This window comes from Canis lupus, chromosome 7 (assembly GCF_048164855.1).
Source record: "Canis lupus baileyi chromosome 7, mCanLup2.hap1, whole genome shotgun sequence".
Classification (NCBI taxonomy): Eukaryota; Metazoa; Chordata; class Mammalia; order Carnivora; family Canidae; genus Canis; species Canis lupus.
The window spans coordinates 27,086,627-27,111,105 of NC_132844.1; the positions used below are offsets into that span (position 1 = coordinate 27,086,627).

The following is a 24,479-nucleotide window of genomic DNA, read 5'->3' on the forward strand; positions in this document are numbered from 1 at the left end:
AGGGTTGTTTCCATCCTCCTTCTGCAGATGAGGAAATCGGGCAGGATCCCACCACCCATCAGTGGCACAGCCACCCCGACACCAGAGTCTACCCAGCGCTGCCCCAGGACTTGCTCCAGTGGGACGTGCCCCTGGTCTGGAGCTCTCAGCCCGTCTAGCTGCCCTGGAGTTACTCCAGTGGCTCTCAGACGTTTGACTGCAACACTGCTCACGCTAAGAAATGCACATCACTGTCAGCGCCTGCCACCGTCCTCGACATGGGTACGTACTGCGTGCCACGTCCTTGGAGCTGTTCTCATCGCTTCCTACACCTCTCTTTCCATGAAACAGTACATATTCCTGTGAGTAATAGAAGTACCTAAGCTATTTTTGTCTAGTCTGTTAAAATTCTTTAACCCATTACATTGATTTCACAACCACTAATGGATATAGTCTAGTTTGAAATTATTCCCTAGCCTGTGTTCATCAAGAGGTAAAATACTTAGGAAGGAACTGAATTAGGAAGGAATCAACTATGTGAATACTGGGGCCTTATTTTCTTAAGGGAAGGCCAGCCCCACCTTGTAGAGTAAAGTAGTTCATGAGCATCACCGTTTCGGTCGGTATATTTTGACTGGCAGGCGGCTTCCACGCCACTGCGTGCCAGGAGGCAACTAGTTACAGTTCATAAAGTGTTCTCCCACGTATAAATACACCACCTCCCCTAAGTCTCACAACAATGTGGAATGTTGAGCGTTATCAGCTCCATTCTGAAGCAAAGCTAATAGGTTCAGACAGGATGAGTGACCTGCTCATGGTCTCTGATGTCAATCAGGAAGGAAGACTTTGGGGCAGCCTGGGTGGCTCGGCTGTTCAGCACCACCTTCGGCCTAGGGCGTGATCCTGGAGACCCAAGATCGAGTCCCCTGTCAGGCTCCCTGCATGGAATGGAGCCTGCTTCTCCCTCTGCCTGTGTCTCTGCCACTGTGTGTGTGTCTCATGAATAAATAAATAAATAATATTTTTTAAAAAAAGGAAGGAAGCCTTCAGACCTAATATTGTTTCTTTCTTTTCTTTTTAGAATCCGTGTCTCTTTTTCTGATTGCAAAAGCAACATGCATTCATTATTTGAAAATAATCAAAAGTGCTAAGAGAGTAAAAATTGCCTGTATGCTTTTCTGAGTGATAACCCCTTTTACCATTTGTCAAAGATTTTTAAAAAGTTTTATTTGTTTATTTGAGAGAGCAAGGGTGAGAGCGAGAGCGAGAGAGTACAAGCAGGGAGAGGGAGACAGAGAAGCCGACTCCGTGATTATCAGGGAGCCTGACGCAGGGCTCGATTCCAGGACCCCAGGATCATGCAAAGGCAAATGCTTAACTGACTGAGCCACCCAGGTGCCCCCCGCCTTAACATTTTTTTTTCTATTTCAGGTATTTTTTATTTTTGCTTTTATAAAAGTAGTATCACCATAGTGCATACAGAGATGGGCAAAGCAGCAACCTCCTCAAGGAGGAGTGTTCCCCACCAAAGCTTTCTTCCCGCTGTTGCTAGAAGTCAATTACCAGCCAAGCCCTCCTCTTCCTCTTCTTCCTTTTCTTAAAGGTCCTTCAAAGTTCCATGCAGTGGTGATGGGGGAGGGAGGATGGTATGGTAGGAAAGAGTCACTGAGCCAGACTCAAAAGTTTTGGGACATTATAGCTTCAATATGGAAGGGAAAAAAGAGGTTTTTCTCACTAAAACTACCTAACACCAAGGAGAGAGAGATAGAGGGAGGGTAGGAGGGAGAGGTATAGGGGAGAAGAGGGCGAGGGAGGGAGGGAACAGGTATACTTTCAGGAGCATTGGGGCCTATGGTATCCGGGACGCTCACAGTCCTAGTAGGAAGTAGAGTTAGGACATGAGCCCAGAGTTCCAGCTCCTGCTACCTGTGAACCTACAAATCGAATCTGTCACCCTGACCTGTGAAAGCCTGATTTACATTATTTTGTTTATACTTAATTTTTTTATATGACATGTTGCTTTTTGGTATAAACTGACTTTTGGCAGGAGGTTGGTAATCTTTTTTATTTTATAATGTATTTTGTACATTTTTTTTTGTACATGTTTTATATATATTTATAATATACATAAATGGAATTGACATAATCATGAAACCAATAAATTATTCTTAATAATGTCTCTGAATAAGGGCAGCCCCGGTGGCTCAGCGGTTTAGTGCCACCTTTGGCCCAGGGTGTGACCCTGGAGACCTGGGATCGAGTCCCATGTCAGGCTCCCTGCATGGAGCCTGCTTCTTCCTCTGCCTGTGTCTCTGCCTCTCTCTCTCTCTCTCTCTCTCTCTCTGTGTCTCTCATGAATAAATAAAATCTTAAAAAAAAATAATGTCTCTGAATAAGATTTACACATGTTACCATGTATGTGTATTACATATATTACATGTTACAAAATATATGTCATTTATATTATGTTAAATAGTAGTAAAAATATTAAAAATATTTTAAAAAAACAAAAAACAAAGTAAGTTATCTAGACATCCTGGCCAGTATAATCCTTTTGAAACAATTACCTGTGTAAAGGAATGTGTTGGAGTGTCCTCCTACCACGATGTCCACACCCTTCACTTTCTGAGCGATGAGTTTATCCATTTCGAAACCAGAGTGTCCCAGTGCAATGATTTTGTTCACATTTAGAGTTTTCAGCTTATCTACTTCAGGCTGCAATGCAGTGATTTCATCTTCAAATACCAAATTCCTTCCTAAGGAACAAAATAAATAAGATGGACATTTATTAATCATTTTTATTATGGCTTATTACACATACTAACATGTAGAGTAAAAACAGCTTTATCTACTAAAGCTCTTAAATCACAAAACCAAAACTATTTATAAATTAAATATAAAATCCCTAGAAAGCCAAAAAAATTCACATCAATATCCTTAGTTATATTCACTTCGTGTTGCACTGGGTTTGGGTTGTGAATGATATTATGTTGCACTAATTCAATCGTCAGCTATGAGGAGGCTTCAGACCTGGAGACCTATTTTTCAAAAATGTGTTTTTAGACTTAGACTTCCTTTATGCCAAGGCAGAAAATGCCTGAGCCCATGAGCCTGTTGTGTGATATGTATGTCAAGTCATTACGTTGTTCATACACTTATACAGTGTTGTGTGTTGGTTATAGCTCAATAAAGCTGAGGGGGAAAAAGCCCAGATTAGTACCTCTAAGGCTTCGTTTGCAGGTTCAAGATAATCAGTCTTCAAACTTCAATATCTGTCAGCAACTAGTCCTTGAATGTCAAGCTTAACACACCAGTTGATACCGTGCCTTGTTCATTTGCTAAGCTCAATATTAGAGCATCACTGAGCTCTGCATTAGACAGGGTCTCCCCCGGTCCAGCTGGCGCTGGCAGTGTGCACATCTCTGGCTGCTTCCTCCCCGCTGTCGTGCCCCCGTGGTACAGGCTGCTGAGTGTGGGTGTGACTGTGCAGACCCAGGCCTGAAAATTAGCCACTTACACAGCCACATCAGACTGGCAGCACTGTCACTAGCTCATAGTCAGCACCACTTCAACGTCAGGAGTTGTAGCAGCTTGGCCACCATCGTCTGCCATGAAAACATCAGGAGTAATCTGCTTCTTGGTGACCACTCCAAGAAGTCCGGGCTCCCTGCTCACCCCTTGGTGCCATGTCACCTTCTCTGCGCATTCCCTGAGCCTCCCTCTAAATTGACAAGGTGCACCCATCCCCACCCCCCTGACACATTTGCCATCCCCCCTACTGCTTAGCACCTTCTGACATGCCAAATATTCTACTCATTTATTTGCCCACAAAATCTATAAACTGCAGTAGGTAAGGATTTTTTTTTTTTTTTTGGTCAGCATCCCTGGTGCCTAGAACAGTGCCTACACGTAGGCACTCAGAGGAAAGAAAGGATGAATGAATGAAGGAGAATCTACTATCCTCGGCTTTAGTTTGGCTGGCATGAAGGAAGAAAAATTCAGAGAAGTGCCTCTGAGGACAAAGGAATGTTCTAACACATCAGGAGTCTCTCGGAATCAGTCATCACACATGTAAGAAAGCATGGCATATATTTCAGGATATCTTGAGGGGTTGCAGGAATTTCATTATCCAGCTAAAATAGATGAAATGTGCTAGGACTATCAATTATACCTGTGGGCACCCAGGCTATGAGGGCCGGAGGGAAGGGGCTGGATGAGAGGCCAGAGATTTGTAAGAAGAACCTACTTGCTGGGCCTGTGGTTTTGGCAGAAGCAAGGGTCTCCAGAAACACTGATCCACCTCTCCCCAGCACCAGCATCAGTCCCTGCACCATCCAGCCTTTCTCTCCTGGGAATGCTGGGAGGCCATCACCTCTCCAGACACAGCAGCCCGCTAAAGGGCTATTATGGGGTACTATCAGAGTCCCAGCAAAGGAGGGATGATTGCCTTTGTCTTTCCACCCTTTTCTTATTGGTGATTATTCCAGAAGGGATAACGCTTTTCTCCCCATCATGCCTGAACTCCTTGGTCAATGATTCAGAAGGCTCTACAATCCAGTCCTTGCCCAACTTTTTGCTTTCCCTGCTGGGAACTTCTGTTCCAGGAAACTGAATTCTTTGCTCTTTTGTGATTGGGGCCCCCATACGTCACTGCTCTCACTGTTCATTCTGGCAATATTTATTGAGAAGGAAGGAGAGGACCATGGTCAGGTTGGGTGGGGTGGAGAGCAACCCAGTGTTGTCAGCTAGTCCCGCTGACGTGACCACACCGTGCTTAGAAGAGCACATCTGAAACACTCTGAAAGCTGGTGACTCATCATGTCCACTACAGCCAACTGGCTCAACAACAGCTCCTTGTTGACTGTGTCACACAGTGTGCAAAGGCTTGGACACCTGGGGACAGATGCTTACCTGCCACATGGAGGGCCTGATAATCCCCACCTCCTCTGCCAGTAGGGAGCAGAGAAGCCCTGTGCCTGGCCTGCCTGGCCTGCCTCCCAGCCGCTGCAGGACTTACTCCCCTCAGAGCAGCACCGGGCCGCATAGAACCCAGCATGGCTGACCTTCCCGTTCTTTCCAATGGCCTGGACCAACCACAACAATAAATGTATCACTTTTCTAATCGTTAGATGAGTGTATGTCTTTTATCAGTGAATTCTTTTTTTTTTAAAGATTTATTCATTTATGATAGACATAGAGAGAGAGAGAGAGAGAGAGGCAGAGACACAGGAGGAGGGAGAAGCAGGCTCCACACCAGGAGCCTGATGTGGGACTCGATCCCGGGACTCCAGGATTGTGCCCTGGGCCAAAGGCAGGCGCCAAACCACTGAGCCACCAGGGATCGCTTTATCAGTGAATTCTTTTTTTTTTTTTTAATTTTATCAGTGAATTCTTAATGAAAACCCTGGCTCCTAGTTTCCCTTCTCCTGTTTTTTTTTCTTTTTTCCACTATGTTCAGAACCACAAGGGGAGCCACCCATCACCACACAATGCTACTACAATACCACTGTACTAAATTCCTTATGCTGTACCTTTATTCCTGTTAGTTTCCTTTTTTTTTTTTTCCTTCAAATATGGGAAGAAAATTGGTTTGGATAATTTAGAAAAAAATATCATTTTCGTTCTCACTACCAAAGTGTTTTGGTGAAAGTGTTCCTGTAAAAGTGGCTCAAAAATGTTTCTTGAATACCTTTAGGATTACATATGTATGTAAGTATAAATAAAATATTTATATTAGATCATATGTACTGTGAGACCTTTCAAGGATATGTATTCCTCAGAAAACCAAATACAACAAGATCATTAAAAAGAGATAAATAATGAAAAGGGAGAAAGGAGAATTAACTAGACAGATACTAACCATACTAAAAAAGCAAAGGTAAGGTAAACTGAGGTAAAACCCTAGACCTGAGCGCTCTGGCTCCACAGGAAAAAGGGCAGTGAGTTATGGTTCATTCTCCAGTAAATGTGATGTTTAGCACTGGATGTAAATGGCTTTCTTGTCCATTCTGAATGGATACTGAATTAAACAAAGATACCGTGTAGGTCAACAAAGAAGTTCACTGAACAAAATACCAATGTCTTTAAGTAGTTTAGAATAATATTGAAACCACCAGACTGGATTTATCAACATTATTCTAAGTATACCATTTGCCCAACACCACACATTGTTCCTACTTGTACCTAATCCGTAAAAATAATGCCAAGCTCTGACTTAATAAATCTCTTTGCAAGGAACGAGTGCTATAGAAGTAGAAAATACCTGGATTTGAGAGAAAAGGGGTTTCTTTTGAAGTATATCCAACAATTCCCACAACTTCATCACCAACAGGAATAATTTTATATGGCAAATAAAGTCCTGATATTTGAGATGCTAGTGGCCCCTTTGCTTTGATATTTGCACTCAGAATTGGAAATCTGGCCTCTTTGAGGAGTGGATCAATCAGTCCTTCTACACCATTATCAAATTCATGATTTCCCAGTGCCTAGTAGAAAGGGAAAAAGAGAACAAGAATTAGATACTCTGGAATTTCTAGCAAAAACATACTGTAAAGGATATTGTATTAGCCCCCTCAAACCTGATGGGGCTCTAGGAGCTGACCTCATGACCTCTGCCACCCTCACGCCCAGAGATGTTACTCAGTGACCCTGGGGTTGGACCCCAGGGCCCATGGACCCACAGATCACCAGGCTCATTTGAGAATTGCTTCCCAGGTCCCACACCACCTACTGAAGGTGGCATCAATGCATTTAAGGGTCACCTGGAAAGCTGGCTCCATGTCCACTGTCCTGCCATCCCCAGATCCAGGGCAAGTTCCAGAATCTGCATTTCCTAATTGGCTGCATTGCCCAGCCTCTTCAAGTTCCGTTCTCTCTCATAAACCCACGTTTGAATCCACCTGCCTGACCATTCCAAGCACCCAGCTGCTGGGAGAATGATTACAATCAACAGGACTTCAGCAAAAGACGACTGGAAATGTATTGTTGATAGAGAGATCAGAGCCTCTCCTCATCCCATCTCCCATCTCCCGGGCCATTACTCCCTGATGCTCCCACAGCTGTTTCTTCCCAAGGACTGTGTGTTCCTCTATTTCTTCAGGGAAAATGAGGATCCCCAAAGGCAGACAGGTGACATGCTCCACATTGTACAGGGTGGCACAGGTTTCCTCCTTCGGGCAGCTCTGGGTCGCCCTGGGTTTCATTCCCAGCAGTTCCCCATCCAAGGCACATCAGGACGGCGCAATGTTGCTGACCTGCCCGAGCACAGGACTTGCGATGGGGAGCTGGTTAGAGACGCCCGCACCTCCCACCTTCTTTGCTCTCTCCCATTCCTCACTGCTCCGGGAGGTGCCGTTGGGTTCAAAACCACCACTTTGACATCTGGCAGCCTCCCCCAGAGGAACCCTGACAAAACATGCCATTCCAGCCACCTCCCCTGAAAGCCCTTCCGCCCCTTCCTCCTTTGGCCTCCTAGCATAGCCCATCTCCGCTAGGGACCTGCTTACCTGCTCTGGCAGGCTGTTTGCTAACTTAGCACTCAAACCAGGAGTCTCTAACTTTCACACCTGCTTTGACTTCACTTAGCAGGTCATCTGGGAAATTCTCTTACGGTCCCCATTCCCTTCCTAGCACATTCCACACTCTGAAGGCATGTTCAGCATGTTCGTGGGGTCCCCGCCAACCTGTGTGCTCCCTGAGCCACTGCGTCCCGCTGCCTCCACCCTGCTCAGCGCTGTGGCCCCTCACGAACTCGCAAGCACCCACATTTACCGTGCTCAAAGCCCCTTCCTCCAGTACTTTCCACATTGGCCCAAGCTGCCACCATCTACCCAGTCAAGGAAGCCAGAAACCCGGGGCAGCTGAATGCCCCCCACTTGCTCGCTCTGGCCCTTCCCTCACCAGCATCCCATCTTTGCCTAAATGCTCCGTTTCATTCATCTTCCTGTGTGCATTCCTCGCCTGTTCCCTCCTGGATCACTGCCACAGCCTCCTCACTGGCTTCAGCTGGCGCCATTCCCTGCTCTAAACCATTCAACATAGTGTTGCCAGAAAAATCTTTCTAAAATGCCAATTTCTAAATTGACAGTTTATCTTGTCAAACTCAACCGTAAGGTCCTATGGTGACTCTCCACTGCTCTTGGGATAAAATTCAACATCCTGAGCTCACTGAGCAATAAGGTTCTTTGAGATCTGATCTTGCCTTCCCCTCCAGCCTTATTTCTGACACCCACCACCCGCTCAAGTTTAAGACAACGGGGCAGGGCTCGTACCACCACTTATGAACTTGACCTGAGCGCACTCATAAACCACAGCTTTCTCTGGAAGAGCAGTGAATGAAAGAAAGGTTGTAATGAAAATGAGTCAGCATTTACTAAGCACTTGCTACACACCAGCATCATGCAAAGTGATTTTGTGAAGAAAACCTGGTTCTGTGCTGTGAGATTGGTATTATTACTATTATCATTTTACAGATGAGAAAAACTGAGACCTGGAGACATTTAATAAATAGTTCAAGGTCATGCAATTGGTAAGTGGTAGAGCAGGGATTAGAAGCACTTCTGTTTGACTCCTAATTGGCTGCATTAATTGGCTGCAACTTCTTCACCTCTATGCTTGGGTATGAAGAGCTTTGTATAAGGCCTAGTAGATAGGGAGCACTCGGAATGAGATCCTAAGTACTTGCAGTTTTCATGATCTTACTCATCTTTGTCCCTTTGTATATAACAGGAAAATGGTTGATTGAAATACAGCTAGGTAGGGGAACCCTGGGAGGCGCAGCGGTTTAGCGCCTGCCTTTGGCCCAGGGTGGATCCTGGAGACCCGGGATCGAATCCCACGTCGGGCTCCCGGTGCATGAAGCCTGCTTCTCCCTCTGCCTGTGTCTCTGCCTCTCTCTCTGTGTGTGACTATCATAAATAAATAAAAAATTAAAAAAATAAAAGAAATACAGATAGGTAGATGAACAGAATGCGGTACATAGAATAGAAGTATTCCTTTTTCCTACCATGCCTTTACTACCTTATTCAATCAGTGGCTTTAGCTCCTAAAGTGTTATGATCCTTCCAGAAGAGATACTTCCCAAGAACCCTTCACTGAGTTCCCTGAGTTACGTGTATTTCCTCTGCTCTGATGGTCGCCTCTGTGTACCCCGCACCTGCCCACTCAGGCCCTCTAGCGCCCAGCACGATCCCAGGAGCAGAGATCCCAGGAGCAGAGAAACGGTGCACCACTGAATGAATAACTAGAGGAGCAGAAGAGTCTAACAAATTTCTTTCTTCTATACACAGCTATCTTTTCCTATGAAAATTCCTTTGCAGAAAAATTCCTTTTGAAATACTTAGTTTTTTTTTTAATAAACTCCACTTTTCATTTCCCCACCTTGACTTTCTCTGATCCGTTTCTCCTCCTCCATTGCATTGATTACAACTTCATTATTCGTGAGCTATTGGGAAGGAGAGGCGCACCACTCACTTGAGTCTACTTGCTCCCTGTTGACATACAGCAGGTGCTTAAGAAATGTGTTAAATATTTTTTTTTAAGTCTTTACTTTAACTACAGTTAGTTAACATACAATATTATATTAGTTTTAGGTGTACAATATAGAAATACATTGATTCTTATTCATTTCTATTACTTCTATTAATATGAGAATAGCTCAGGAAAAGCCTGTTCAAGAGCAGAGCAATGAAGGATAGAACACATCAGGGCAGGTTACCTTTTCACATTCCGTTACATCTTACAGAGCATTTGTAGTACAAACATAAGAAAATTTATGCAAATTCATACTGCAGTATCATTCTGCCTTTTTTGGTCCTTTGTGAAAATTCCTGTACCTTTCCTTAAGTGTGCTCATCAGTTTTTTGCTGCTCTGTCCAAAGCTCCCCCTCATGATTTTAATAACCAATCCTGATCTGAGCTAAACTATTACCTGCCATTTTTTTAAAGATTTTATGTATTTATTCATGAGAGACATAGAGAGAGAGAGAAAGGGCAGAGACACAGGCAGAGGGAGAAGCAGGCTCCATGTGGGGAGCCCGACATGGGACTCGATCCCCTGTCTCCAGGATCACGCCCTGGGCTGAGGGCAGGCTCCAAACCGCTGAGCCACCCAGGCTACCCCGTTACCTGCCATTATTGCTATAATCCTCACATCAGGCAAGTGTTTTTTTCTGACCTAAATCATATTCTTATGTTCTCTCCCTCTTTTTTTTACTTTCCAATTGTTTCATTTCTAACATTGCATTCGTTTACTAACCCTATTCATCATTCACTGATCCTAGATGACAATCTTGTGTATTTTTACTATAAACACTTAAATTTCTTCAAATGTACTTTTCTGTAATTTAAGGAAGCTGAGTGTAGTGAAATGACCTTCAAAATTTCCAACATCAAAATCACAGAAACCTAATGCAAGCCTCTGGTCTAGCCCTGTCAGACTTCACCCTCACTGCTTCCGTCGTGTAGAAACCCAGAACTCTATCTATCTATCATCTATCTATCTATCTATCTATCTATCTATCTATCTATCATCTATCTATCTCTATCTTATCTATTTAAAGATTTTATCTATTTATTCATGAGGCACAGAAAGAGAGGCAGAGAACCCGGAAGAGGGAGGAGAAGCGGGCTTCATGCAAGGAGCCCAAGGCGGGACTCGATTCTGGGAATCGGGGATCATGCCCCAAGTCAAAGGCAGATGTGTTCAACTGCTGAGCCACCCAGGGATCCCTCAAAACACTATTTAAAAAGAAAAAAGAAAAAACTGGTGCTCTTATATGAAAAAAACTTTTTTCACTTCCATCTAGCCCAGCCAAGAATGTTCAACTGCCTAAACTCCTGAAATGTTGGTGGCATTTAAAGCAGAACACAGAAACTGTAAGGACAGAGAGAGATCTGATTCTTTGTGATTCTTCTTAAATAAACTCTTGTTAAATCAACTCCGAGGTGAGGAAAAGAGGCTCGTTTAACACCTTCTGTAGGGGTCTGTTAATATTTACATTTGATGTGGAAAATGTGTCAAAGTCTAGTGGCTTTGGAGAAACGCTCTGCTGCCTAAAGATAAAGCCCAGAAGGCTTTTCATGGGAAGCAGCAATGGAAGAATGAAACTTCTGGCTCTAAGTTTCTTGTTGGATTACTAACACCACCCTGCAGTGAGGAGTGAGGGAAAGCCTGTGTCTACACTTCAGTTGTCATTCTTCTGAATTCTGGATACAGGCCAAAGCCGACCTTCCATTTGTGGATAAACAATATCATCATGTAGATAAATTTCCAGGTGATTATGAGGCGACTACATCTCTAATCATTTTATTTCCAAATGCACCATATGCTAAACAGAATTGGAACTAACGTTCAATCATTGTCTCTTGGATACAGTGCAAACAAATACATGATGTCATAATGTCATTCTCCTCCACCTCTTCCTCTGTCCATGAAAGATGCCAATTGATTGAATTCATCTTTCCTACTGTGTTCAAACTGAGACTCAGAATCCTTCTTACCTTAGCCCCGCAGGGAGTTACTGTCAATCAAGTGGAGCTGGCATTGGAGATGAAATTATTTTTCATGCTTGCCTTAAGATAGTAATTATGTGCGGAATCTATTTATTGACTTCCAACAACAGCATATACATTCAGTGAGTAACAAATGTTAGAGACCATGCTTGGGAAGAAAGAGGAAAGAATACTTTCTGATTTTTCTCTTTCCCGCGTTTGTTCCATGTGTAGTGTGGCTGGAATCTACTACTGAACCCAGCAGTCACCCTGACGTGCTGCTGCCCGGCCACATTGTCCTCTGAGCCTGTGTGCCAACTTCCATGCTTTTTCTTTCCCAAAGCACTTCCTAGGAGGAGTGGTATTTATTCATTTCTTCATTTCACCTGTAAATAATGTGCCGTTGGTATTAAGGCACTGGTACCGAACAAGCGGATGGAACACTCCTTGGGCCGAGAGTAAGAGAGAAAATGCCCTCTGTTGTAGGAGTGGGTCCACCTGAGCCTTGATGCTGGGATTTATTTATGGTCTGCAGGAGGGGACACCAAAGTCAGTGGCCATCTGACACCCTTCCATGAAGGTCTTTCATTATTTTGGAATATTCTGCTTTCATGGAAAAATCTTCCCTTTCTGATCTCTGCAGTTACAGCTGATTGATCAAAGCAGTTTATTAATAATATGCATTAATTGACTCCCATAATTCATTTAAAATGTCTCTAACACAGGTGGAATACTTGGTAAATATTTACCAAACAAACGAACAAGTAAATAAATAATTGGTGGGTGTGGAGGAAAGAGGCAGAGAATTAATTCCGAAGGCTGGAGCCTTGGTCCTCTGCCTCTGGGCTGGTTGCATTTAGCGGCCTCCCCCACGTCACCCGGAACCCTGTACCAGTGTCATCACATCTCGGTGTGGTGCACTGGGAAAAGAGGTTACAAGACACAGTCTGACTTCCTGTACCAAGCTGCTGAAGAGTTCTGTTTTGAAAGCCTCTGATGAATGGTCACAGTAGCCAGAGTAATAATTTTAGCAGTTAACTTGGCCATAGAAGGCAAGGAAGCTGCAAAGCCCTGAGACCTGAAAAAGCCTCCTAGGACTAGAACCTGTTAGGCAACACCTCACACAGAGGCTGCATTCTCAACTGGGTTTTGTGTCCCAAAATAAATAAAGCTGTGAAGAGGCCACAGTGGCTCAGCTCTGGCAAGCTCCTGGCCCGCATCCTTGGTCAGACTTTACCTATAGGAGAATTTTTATTCCAAGTGTTACCAGAAAATTTAGATTTTTTCCAATATTTGGAATGACCCCTCCTCCTCTTCATCCCAGGCCTGCCCAGCCTGAAGCCAGACACTGACAATGTGCCCTCTGGGCTGGGCCAGTGGGGCAGACACCGTAGAGAGCTGTCTGAGGTGTTTTGGTGGCCACTGCCCTCTCTTTCTCCCACATCCTCCCCATGGCTCCCCATTCCTCCCTATCTGTTGGCCATTGAGAGTCCCCTGCCAGACCAACAACCAGTAAAGAAGGACACTTACCCAGCAAGCTTGTGAATGAGACACTTTTTTTTTTTTTAAGATTTATTCATTCATGAGAGACACACACACACAGAGGCAGAGACATAGGCAGAGGGAGAAGCAGGCTCCATGCAGGGAGCCCTACGCGGGACTCGATCCCGGGACTCCAGGATCATGCCCTGGGCTGAAAGGCGGTGCTAAAACTCTGAGCCACCTACGCGTCCCATGAATGAGACACTTGTGAGGATGCATGTGGTCCCAGATGTTGGAAGGGAGCTTCTACAACTACCAAGAAACACCCAGAGAAGCAGTGGAACACCTGGGCATCCCTCCCCCAGTCTCCCTGGGCCCCCTGTTGTGGCCAACCAGCAACGAAGTCCTGTGGGTACTGCTCCTACACCATCCTCTACCACACTCTTGCTGTCCCCTCTGCCTCCTCACTTCTCATCCAGACCTTTCTGGAGTCTTTGAAGCAGGTCTCCTGCCCACCAGGCTCACAAACTTCCTGCCCATTCATGGCAGGCTGCCAGAATGCACTTCCAAAAGATTGCATGCCACTGCTTCTAACCCCGGGTTTGAGTTCTCGCAAGGCCTCCCACCGCCCGCTGAAATCATAGTCCTGACTCCTCAGACATCACAAGGAGCCCCTTCCTGACTTCTGTGAGCTGATTCATTTCCTCTATCAAACTTCAGGTGCCCTCAGTTCCAGGCACACTAAACTACCCAGGCAATATAGTGTCTTAGATGCAGCTCAATGTGACTTCCCTGTGAAGCCCTCTGTGTCACCCCCACAGTAGATGCCCCGTATCTGCGACACCGTGCACACACGTCTCTGATACCACTTGACCTCATTGTGGCTGTTGGCTCACACTTCTTTCTCCCAAAGACAGCAGTGGCATCGACTCTCCTTTTATCCTCGGTGACACGAATGAACACCTGATGCCGGTGCCCAGCAGATTTACTGAATGATTAAACCACCATTCCACGGGCTCCTTTTAAACAGTCCACCTTGCTCTTTGATTTGATAATGTGAGATAGTAAAACTTTCCAAAGGTGGCAGGATTGAAAAAAAGTTGGTAAATAGTTGAGCAATATCTTGTGAAATGAGAGAAACCAAGCTGCTCAGAAGCAGGTGAAAAGTTTGGCCAACTGCATCACCGTTTCCAGCTGACCCTCTTGGGGCAATTGGCCTGGTTCTCTTCATTTCCTGTGTTTTAAGTTTATATTTTCACTACTTACTGGTCTTTGTTTGTGAATGAAGCAGATTTTTCTTTTTTTTTAAGTCTGTTGAACTGTTTTGTGTGTCTTGTGTGTGTATGTGAGAACATTATTTAGATTTCATGACGGCAGTTAGGGAGAGAATGAAACTTTTTAGAGTCTTTTCCTATTGGAATTCTGCTGAGGAGACCAACTCTTTGGTCTTTCAAAGGATATCTGTATCTGAGTTAGATAGGGGACATTCACAGCCTCAGCTTTGTTCACAGAGGACTGTAAAAATTACCAGGGAATTTGACATAAGGAAATTTCAAGGAAGAGTTTTTTTAAATACAAAATATATGACAAAAAGAAGTTAAAACTCTCATGCTACATGGGCAGGCCCTGTTCACATATTAACTCATTTAAACCTTATAGTGCTATTAGGTAGGTGCTACTATTTGTCCTTTTCATAGATGGGATACTAAGGCACAGGGCTCCCACAACTAGCAAGTGGCAGAGCTGAGGTCTGAACAAGGGTAGTGAGGTTTAAGCATCCAGGACCTTAACCACTTTATCAAACTGCCCCTAATGTAAATACCTGGAAGGGATGAGTTTTACTCAACCAGCTTCTTTTTTTTTTTTTTTTAAGATTTTATTTATTTATTAATGAGAGACACAGAGAGAAAGAGGCAAACATAGCAGAGGGAGAAGCCGGCTCCCTGTGGGGAGATCGATGTGGGGCTCAATCCCAGGACCCCTGGATCATGACCTGAGCTGAAGGCAGACACTCAACCACTGAGCCACTCAGGCGCCCCTCAGCTAGCTTCTTACAGGGTTCTAGAGTGCCAAGTAGCAAGGCCCTAGTCCTTGTCCTAAGGGAGCTGACAGGGCAGACAGGGAGAGGACAAGACATGAGCACATCCATCTGTCCCTCCATCCATACACATGTAAAACAGGTGGGGACCACAGGGAGGGCCGGGTGAGGGAGTCTGCCGCTGCTGTTCTGCCAACGCCACTGTGCACGCTGCCTACTAGGGACTGGAGGCCCTCAGAGTGTGAGCCTCACCTCCTTGGCCTGGGTCAGGAGAAGCTCACAGGCAAATGACATCAGCTGTGTAAACAAATGAGGCAAGGAAAACTCAAGGGCTGAGGTAGTCAAATGTTCCGAGTGAAGACAAGAGGTTCAGGCATGATGTTACAAGGGAAAGACTGGAAGTAACTGATTTAAGTGCAGCGCAGTATTTGTGACACAGAGGAAAAGAATTTGTTTTAATCCACAGAAATCAACTGCAGTGTCAAAAAGCCATTTGTCCGAAATCCACAAAACAGGTATTTAGCCAGTCATTTAGGGGAGGTAGCAACACACCCTGTCATGGGAGGGGCATGGGGAGGCCTGACCTGTTCCACAACGGGGCTTAGTTGCCAATCATTCAGAGAGACCCAACAACGACCTAAAGACGGGGTGATTACAAATTAGGTTTGAATTGACACATTTCTGGAGTTGTAGACCATTTCTGGGGTTGGGTTGTGCTCCCTCTGGCCCCCGAGTCCTGGGCCAGGGCATGTTGTCTTGGCAGGTGAACGTGGCCTCTGATTGATCAGAAAAGATCCTGGGACTCAGCCCAGTTCATGGGAACTTCAATGTTTGTTGAATGAATAAGTGAACAAGTACTGAAAAGACAGCATTTCACATTTTCCATATCTAATGGAAAAATGTACAGACTCCCTATGTGCAAAATACACATATCAATATTACATTGAAAATTACTTGTTCGCTGAATTGGGTTCCATGCAGGTTTAACTAGATCTCTGAGGGGCTAGACGGCTCCAGCTAATGTGTGGGCTATATATAGAATCAACTATTCAGGGGAAAAAAAGTGTCAAGAGAATTTTCAAACTCTAGTCATGTGGTTGAAGAAAAGAGACATGGAAGGAGTTCCCCCAGTATTTGGATGTATTTGTGAGTGAAGTGCAGAAAGCTGCTGACTCAATGTGTGATTTACTTGTTTTTTTTTTTCTTCCAGTTTTTAGTTAAGAAAAACTCAGATGCCAGAACAAGGACAAGATGAGTTAAGAAACCGCCTTTGCCTCCTCCGTCTGGTGCTTGAGGCCAGTGTCACTCAGCCTGCCTCGTGTGGTGGAACTCACTCGGGAAGAGAGGAAGTAGAAAGGCCACAACCACAGCCACAGGATTGGGTGGGGGCCACTGACATCACTGAGGCTTGGGGATCCACCACCACCCAGACAGGCAAAACTTCTGCGGTCTGAGTCTACTTTTCTTTGCTATGAACTTTCTTTGCCTTAAAAAAAAAAAAAAAATACCATCACCATCAATATACCTCTTTCAAGCTTCATAAACTAGTATTGCTAATTTGTCTCCCTCAAACATGGATTTATTAGTGAAGATAAAGTAATTCTGAGAGTTTCTTTGATGTGAGAGACTTTGAAAGCATCCGAATACAAAGTGACTTCTCTTGGCTCAGGGTTAGTTTTCTGGGGAAAAGAGGAAACGTGCCCACTATGCATTTGGGCATATATGGCACATATGTGGGCTTGATGGTGTGTCTTCCGCAGACCAGATCTTTGGTTCTTGAATTCCCAGAGTCAGGTATTAGAATTTTAATCATTTTTGCTTTGCTCTGCTTATCCCCTTCCTTCACAGGTCTTGCCCACTCTCTGTGTGGTCAAGAGAGGCTCAACTGGGCACTGCCTTCTATCCCCCAAATAGCAGGTTTCTCCCCAGCAGGTCTGAGTCACTGTCCTCAGCACTTGGCATGGGGCCTGACACATGTAGTGCCACAATCTCCAGCTCCGCTGCGCACCCTGGAGGCTGAGGGGAGGCTGAAAGTTCCAATCCTCTAATCATGGCTTGGATTTTCTGACAGCCGGTCCGAAGCTATCTGGTGGCCCCCAGCCATCATCCATCTCATTAGCATAGTAGTGCTTAGTGAATACTCAAGGATTGAATGAATAAATAGGCCTTAGGGACAACAGGCTTGAAACTGGGCTCACCATCCTACCATTCCTTAGGCCATCATTTTCTATTACAAACAGAGTAACACTCCATTCAAATTCTGAGAACCTCTTTATCTGTAAACAGTGGCCAACTGAGGGTTCCTGGGAGAAGACCCAAGGCATGTCTCTACAAGGAACCAGCTGTTGTGACTGTAACGGTGAGGGAGACTTAGGAGAGCTGTCAGGCAGACTCAGATGTCTGTGTAAAATTAAGTTCTGAGATCAACCAAGTTATACTGGTAGATTGGAAGTTCCAATCCTCTAATCATGGCTGGGATTTTCTAACTCCCAGTCCAAAGCTATCAGGTGGCCCCCAGCCGTCATGCATCTCATTAGCATACAAAAGACGCTCATCACTCGGAGATTCCAAAGGTTTTGGGAGCTGTGTGCCAGGAACTGGGAACAAAGATGAAGTATCTTTTTTTTTCTTTTTTCTTTTTTTTTTAAATACCACAGTCACCCTCTACAGAAACTTCCAATGGCCCCCTGTGACAACAGAGGAGAGCCCAAACTTTTCAGGGTGGCCTGTAAACCCAACACAACTTCATCATCTGTGATCCCTGCTGCTTCAGCTCTGGTCCAGGCTGGTCCAGTGGTTTGTTTAGAAATATGTGGAACCTCAGAGATGAGCGGATTCAAACCTCTTATTTTATAGATGAGAAACTGGGACCTAGAGAGGTGAAGGGCATAGCCCCAGATTATAGATTTATCATCTCTCAAAAGGCAGAGAGCATCACTGATCTCTGAATTTCTGGCGATGAGTACTGGGGATGATAAACTTCAAGTTAATAAACTCTTATGTAGACTTTCAAACGCACAAATCACAAGGCAAAAGAGATTAATTTGATTATGCTAAATGAAGGATTTCTATTCAACGAAAGACACTATGGATTAATAGACATAACATAATCAGAAAATATTTGCAATGTCCAAAATTGATTGCAGATCAATACCTAGAACTCCTGAAAATCACGAAAAATAGAGCAAACCTATTTATTTATTTATTTATTTATTATTTATTTATTTATTTTAGGGAGTGACGGCACATGTACACGGGTGAGTGGAGGGAGAGGCAAAGGGGAAGCCGGCTCTCCATTGAGCAGGGAGCCCTATGTGGGGCTCCATTACCCAACCCGGAAATCCTGACCTGAGCCAAAAGCAAGAGTCCAACGCTTAACCGACTGATCCACCCAGGTGTTCCCCTATTCGTTTATTTAGAGTGAGCACCTGCTCCACACTTGAGTGGGGGAGGGGCAGAGAGAGAGGGAAAGAGAGAATCTCCAGCAGGCTCCCTACTGAGTGCAGAGCCCAGGACTGAACAAGGACTGGGGGGTGGGGCCCTCCATCCCAGGACCCTGAGATCATGACCTGAGTTGAAACCAAGAGTCAGATACTCAACGGATTGTGCCACCCAGGTGCCCCTAACCCTAATTTTTAAAAAAGAACAAAGGATGTAAACATGCAATGAGGGAAGAAGGAACTTAGAAAGTAAATATGCCAAAGTCCCTAGTTATTACAGAAATACAAGATCAAATAATGAGATAACATTTCATACCTACTGGAAAGCTGGATAACGCTGCAAGAAGATATGGGTAAGGATTTGGGGTTTCACCTCTGTGTGGGTGTGGAGGTTGGAGAGAATACAGCACCCCAGTCACTCGGAAGAAATCTGGCAGTTTAGTCAAAGTAAGGATACACATCCTGGGACCAGTAATCCTGCCCTTGGCTACGGATCCTGAAGAAATCCTCACAGGCAGGAATTGCAGGAAGCTATTCAGAGCAGTGTATTTGTGTCCCAAAACATTACCAGGGGAGCAGGTGGTAAAATCTATGGTGGTCTCTGTGTACCATGACACAGAGTAACACACAGAGCAGACACAGAGTGACATGGACAAATGTGAAAACAACCAGTTTAAAAAGCAGAATCAGACTTATAAATGAAGAAGAAACTAATGGTTGCCAGAAGCAAGGGCTGTGGAGCTGGGCAAAACGGGAGAAGGGGAGTGGGAGATGCAGACTTCCAGTTATGGACAGAAGAAGTCACGGGAATAAAAGGCACAGCACGGGGAGTATAGTCCAGGCCGCTGTAATAGTGTTGTATGGCTGTGTGGTGACAGATGGTAGCTACACTTGTGGCGAGTACAGCATAACAGATACACTTGTCCAATCACTATGTCATAATCTGAAACTAATGTAATACCGTGTATCAACTATACTCAAATAAAAAAAAAAAAACCCACAACCAGTTTAGGACAATAGAAACAGAATGAGCTGAGCAACAGGACGGGTTACAGAAATTAAAAACCCAAAAACCCTGATAAAAGTTCTGCAGGTACACACAGAAACAAACAGGAACATCAGAGTGGTTGCTCAGGAGATTTGATTAGAGGTCCCCTGGGTAAGTTAAGGCAGGGTCATGGTCCCCACCGTGCCTGCTGGCTCAGGCACCAAGGAGCAGTCTGCTAAGGCTAATGGGGCAGTCTTTTGGACAGAGAGTGGGCTCGGGACAAGGGCCTGAGAAGCAGGGCCAGCTCCAAAGGAGGCCGCCCTTCTCCACGGAAGCGTTCTCTGTCACAGCATACCTTGAGGCTGAGACTTCCTCCTCTGGAGAGGAATCTCTTGGACTGTGTGCTTTAGGGGGGTTTTCACAGGTCCACTCTATGAGGAAACCTTAAGAACAGTTTACACAATGGGGATTAGAAAAGATGTTGGGGGGGAGGGCAGAAGAGGGGGAGAGTAGCCAGGCAGTCAGAATCAGATAAAATGACACCGTACAACTCAAACCTTTCCTTCCTCACAGACTTCTTCCCCCCTCAACCCCCTACCCCTTGGCAGGGCACCCAGATCTGACCTTTACTGAGCACTTCCTATGACCGAACAGGGTGCTAGGGATTTTTACATTTGTTATCTTATGTACTGCTCACAAAAATCCTACACAGAGGGGTGGGGTTATCCTTCTTGTTTCACAGTCTGGAACAGGAGGCTCAGAGAAAGGAACGCAGCCAGGCTCACACTGTGAGTGCATCTGTGCTGTCTTCCTCATGCCTCAGGGGACATTCATTCTTCCACTGAGGCAGTTACACCAACTAGTGGCTTCTGAAATTCTCTCTCTAGAATTTTCTGCCCAGCAGCTGGGTCTAGGGGGGTCTCCAGGCTTGCTCCCGGGCCTCCAGAGGCATCAGAAAGGCTCCAGCAGCTCTCACGGGGACAAGCAGGTCTAGAAAGTATGTACCTCCTCAGAGGCTCCGGCTCTAGGGAACTCCTGGTGTTAAGCTAGATTCCAGAACTGGAGACGCCCCTCCACAACTGCTTTCTACCCTAACCAGAATCTCTAGCTTCCTGGGCTTGAAGATGTGCTGAGCCAGTGGGTGGAATAGGCAAACATTTACAGCAGAACAGCAATAAATCCCCTGAGACTAGTATAATATAAGCAAAATGATAATGAAAAGTATCTGTGAAACAGGAATATGGCAGGACTTTATTGCATGCTAAAGCATAACAAGATTAAAAGTTTTGCAGGTCAGGGCAGCCTGGGTGGCTCAGTGGTTTAGCTCTGCCTTCAGCCCAGGGTGTGGTCCTGCAGACCCAGGATCGAGTCCCCTGTCGGGCTCCCTGCACGGAGCCTGCTTCTCCCTCTGCCTGTGTCTCTGTGTCTCTCATGAATAAATAAATAAATAAACAAGTAAATAAATAAATAAATAAATATTTTTTGCAGGTCAAATCATGTTTGTCAAACCCCAGAAGGGCACAGACGATGAGATACTATCAGGAACATGGCCATTAGACTCTGCCTTTTTACCTCCTGTCAATGTTATATAGTAGCCTATTTTTCCTCAGGCACCCAGTGCAATTATTTTGAGTGAAACTTAAAAGAAAATTATTCCATCCAACAAAAAGCATTCTAAGTAAGTCCCAGGGGTGATGCGCTGTAACTTGCAGCAAATTGCTCCAGCCTCACCCAGTGTCCTACCATAAACGCTCATGGTGGTTAATATCACGGGCTCAATTGGACTTAAGGAGGAAAATGCTTGTATTAGGGAAAACCAGGAATGCTCCATTTTTTTTTTTTTTTCACCAAAAGGAGACCACCTAGCTGTGGAGAAAAGGGTGTCACGAAAAGAAAAGATTAAGAGTTATGATTCAGATGTGAAACCAAAACAAACTCACATAATGTTTATTTTACCCCTATGGGAGGAAATGGAGGCATAAGCTAGTAACAATTCAATTTAACAAATATTTATCCTGTCCTTATCCCATGCAAAAGCATCAGGCTATGGAGATACCAAAGGTGAGAGACCATACAGGGTTCTTGAGACCCACCATTCTTCTGTGGGGTCCAGACCCAGGCTGGTGAGCCCCACCCCGCCCACCCATGGACTCCGGAGCTTAGGGAGCTGTTTGAATTGCTGTTTTCAGTGTCCCTGATAACCTTACAACCGACAGAGTGGAGAGGAACTCTGCCCATCTCTCATCTCTCTAGAATGAGCTTTCTTGTTGGCGGACAAAAAACAAACAGCTTTACCTTATCAACTTTTCCTGTCCTCCTTTCTCCTAGGTTTTTAGGGAAAAAATAACCTCTGTGCTGTTTTCATGCCAATTGTATTGTTAGCCCTCTGTGGCCCCGACTGGACCACAGCTCTCCTTTCCTTCCCAACGGACCCTTGCTCTTTTCTTCCTCTTCTAAAGCTCTGAAGATTTCTTGTTCCCTGTTTCTCCACAGAATCCCTTTACTCTAGGATTTTACACTGGGTTAAACTTGGGTAGTGGTTTGATGAAAAAAATAAACCACATACATGCTTTGGTCATATGTATGACTGCATAACCCTTCTCTGCTCATTTTCTAGGGTTTCGTCCAGCAAATAAAGCGTTGCCTTTCACAGAGCATTTGGGAGCGTGCACTTCAATGCTTGCACACTTCAGGAGTGCCTCCTCTCTTCAGTCGGACTCTCTTTCTAAATCTGTGCTGCCAAATTGGTTTTACCCAAATCCTTTGAAACCCCAGTGTTTCGCATTTTGCTTCTCTCTGGAAGTTTCTTTCTTCCTTTCTTAAAAAAAAAAAAAAAAAAAACACTTGCAGCGTGGTATCTGGCAATAGTAAGAACTAACATTTACAGAGGCCAAACTACGGCCAGGGAACCCGCCGAGGTGGATCCCTTGTCCCCGTTCTACGGATGCTGGAACTGAGGCGCAGCGCGACTATGTAACTTGCACACAGAAGACAGCGGAGCCAGGAATCTGGCGGGGCTTGTGAGCTTAACCGGGCTCAAGCTCGGACGTCTAAGGGACCTGGAACCCATTCTGTTTTTTTTTTATAATAAACTTATTTTTTATTGGTGTTCAATTTACCAATATACAGAATAACACCCTGTGCTCTTCCCAAGTGCCCCCCTCAGTGCCCGTCACCCACTCACCCCCACCCCCCGCCCTCCTCCCCTTCCCCCACCCCTAGTTCGTTTCCCAGAGTTAGGAGTCTTCATGTTCTGTCTCCCCCTCTGATATTTCCTACCCATTTCTTCTCCCTTCCCTTATATCCTGGAACCCATTCTTACCGGGTTTCTCTCTTTTGGAGCTGGCGACCAGGACACTGTACTCCGCCTCTCTGGCCCTAAGTTTTCCTTCCAATAAAATCGAAATAAAGCATTCTACCCCGGTCCCTGACCCCGCACAATTGCCAATGCTCCCAGGTGCCCAGCTGACGCTCGCAGGAGGGGCGGAGTCCCTGTCCTCCAAACACCCGGGCTCCGGCGGGGGACCCAGCATCAGCCCGTTTAGGACGAATCTTCCAAGGCACTTTTTTTTTTTTTAATTGGAGCTCAATTTGCCAACATACAGCATAACACCCAGTGCTCATCCCGCCAAGTGCCCCCCCAGGGCCCGTCACCCCGTCACCCCCACCCCCCGCCCACCTCCCCTTCCACCACCCCTTGTTCGTTTCCCAGACTTCGGGGTCTCTGGTGTTTGGTCGCCCTCACTGGTATTTCCACTCCTTTTCTGCAAGGCACTTCTGCGTCTGCATCTCTGGCACGTCGGCCGGAGCCGGCTGCACCCGGGCGGCGCCCCCCGCCCCCGCGCGCGGCTCCTCCGCGCGGGCTTGCCTCGGTCCCGGGCCTCCGACCGCGGGGCGCCCGCTTACCATGGCGTCGTAGCGCAGGGCGTTCATGAAGTGCGCCACCTCGGCGCCCCTGTACACGGTGAACCAGATGGTGCCCTGGTACTGGTCGCCGGCGTCGAGCAGCAGCACGTGCGGCTCGGAGCGGCGGATCTGCTGCACCTTGGTGGAGAGCCGCGCCACCCCGCCCACACAGCGGCTGGCGTTCACGCACTTGCTCGAGTCCTCGCTGGTCTGCTCGAGCCGGCTGTGCACGTCGTTGGTGTGCAGCACCGTGAGCTCCCAGGCGCCGGCCGCCCGCCACAGCAGCATGCCCAGCGCGAGGAGCCGCAGCGCGGGCGCCGGGGCGGCTCGGGGCCCCATGGCTGCGGCGCGCGGGGCGGGCGGGCGCGGGCGGGCCGGGCGCGCGGCGGCGAGTGGCGGCGGCCGAGGCGGGCGCGGGAGCCGGGGGCCCTGCCGGCGGGGCGGGGCGGGGCGGGGCGGGGCGGGCGGGCGGGAGTGCTCCGGGCGGGAGGCCGGCCCCGCCCCCGGCCCCGCCCCACTGCCTGCGCCCGCGCGCGCGCTCACCCGACGCGACCCTGGCCCCCGCGGCGGCCGCCGACAGTGAGGCGGCTGTTCCCGGCGGCAGCGCTTTCCCGGGCCGCGGGGGACGCGGGAGGTTGCCCAGCCGCCGCCGAGGCACGAGTTTTTCTCGGGAGGAGGGCACGGCCGGAGGGGCCGGGGCTGGCGCGGGCTCCGCGCTGCGAGGAGCGAAAGGGACGGGAAGGCAGGACGCGCGCGCGGAGGCCGGGGCGGCGGGAGGGGCGCGCGCTGCCTCCGCGCGGGGAGCCGGGGCCCGAGCGCGCGACGTGGCTGGCCGCTGCCCCCGCGTCGGAGGACCACCGAGTCCCCGCGGTTCAGACGTGGAACCTCGGAATTTCAGACCTTCCCAACCCGGTCCGCCGTTCGTGGACGCGGTGGCAGTAAAATCAGCCGTTAGGCGGACGTCAGGATGCCTTGTGTTGCCTTTTTTTTTTTAGGCTTTTTTTTTTTTTTGTCTCCCCCCCCACCCCCCACTCTCAAGGTTTTAAAGATGTGGTTTGTGTGTGCATGTGTGTATTGAGGGCAAACTTTGGGCAAGAAAGCAATAATAGGAATGCATTCAATAAATCAGCATTATCTAGAATTTAAATTTGCAGAA

The 24,479-nt window shown here is 46.7% G+C and overlaps 1 protein-coding gene across 1 annotated transcript in view; it reads right to left on the minus strand.

The window, feature by feature from the left end:
- Positions 1-23,698, minus strand: part of NT5E (5'-nucleotidase ecto) — a 45,209-nt gene extending 21,511 nt beyond the window's left edge. Inside the window, exons 1-3 of the mRNA XM_072832164.1 lie at positions 23,324-23,698; positions 6,242-6,464; positions 2,547-2,735 (exon numbers count right to left, since the gene is read on the minus strand). Of these exons, the coding sequence (XP_072688265.1) occupies positions 2,547-2,735; positions 6,242-6,464; positions 23,324-23,662 (751 nt within the window). The 5' untranslated portion in view covers positions 23,663-23,698. The remainder of the gene's footprint in view (positions 1-2,546; positions 2,736-6,241; positions 6,465-23,323) is intronic.
- Between the last annotated feature and the right edge of the window lie 781 nt (positions 23,699-24,479).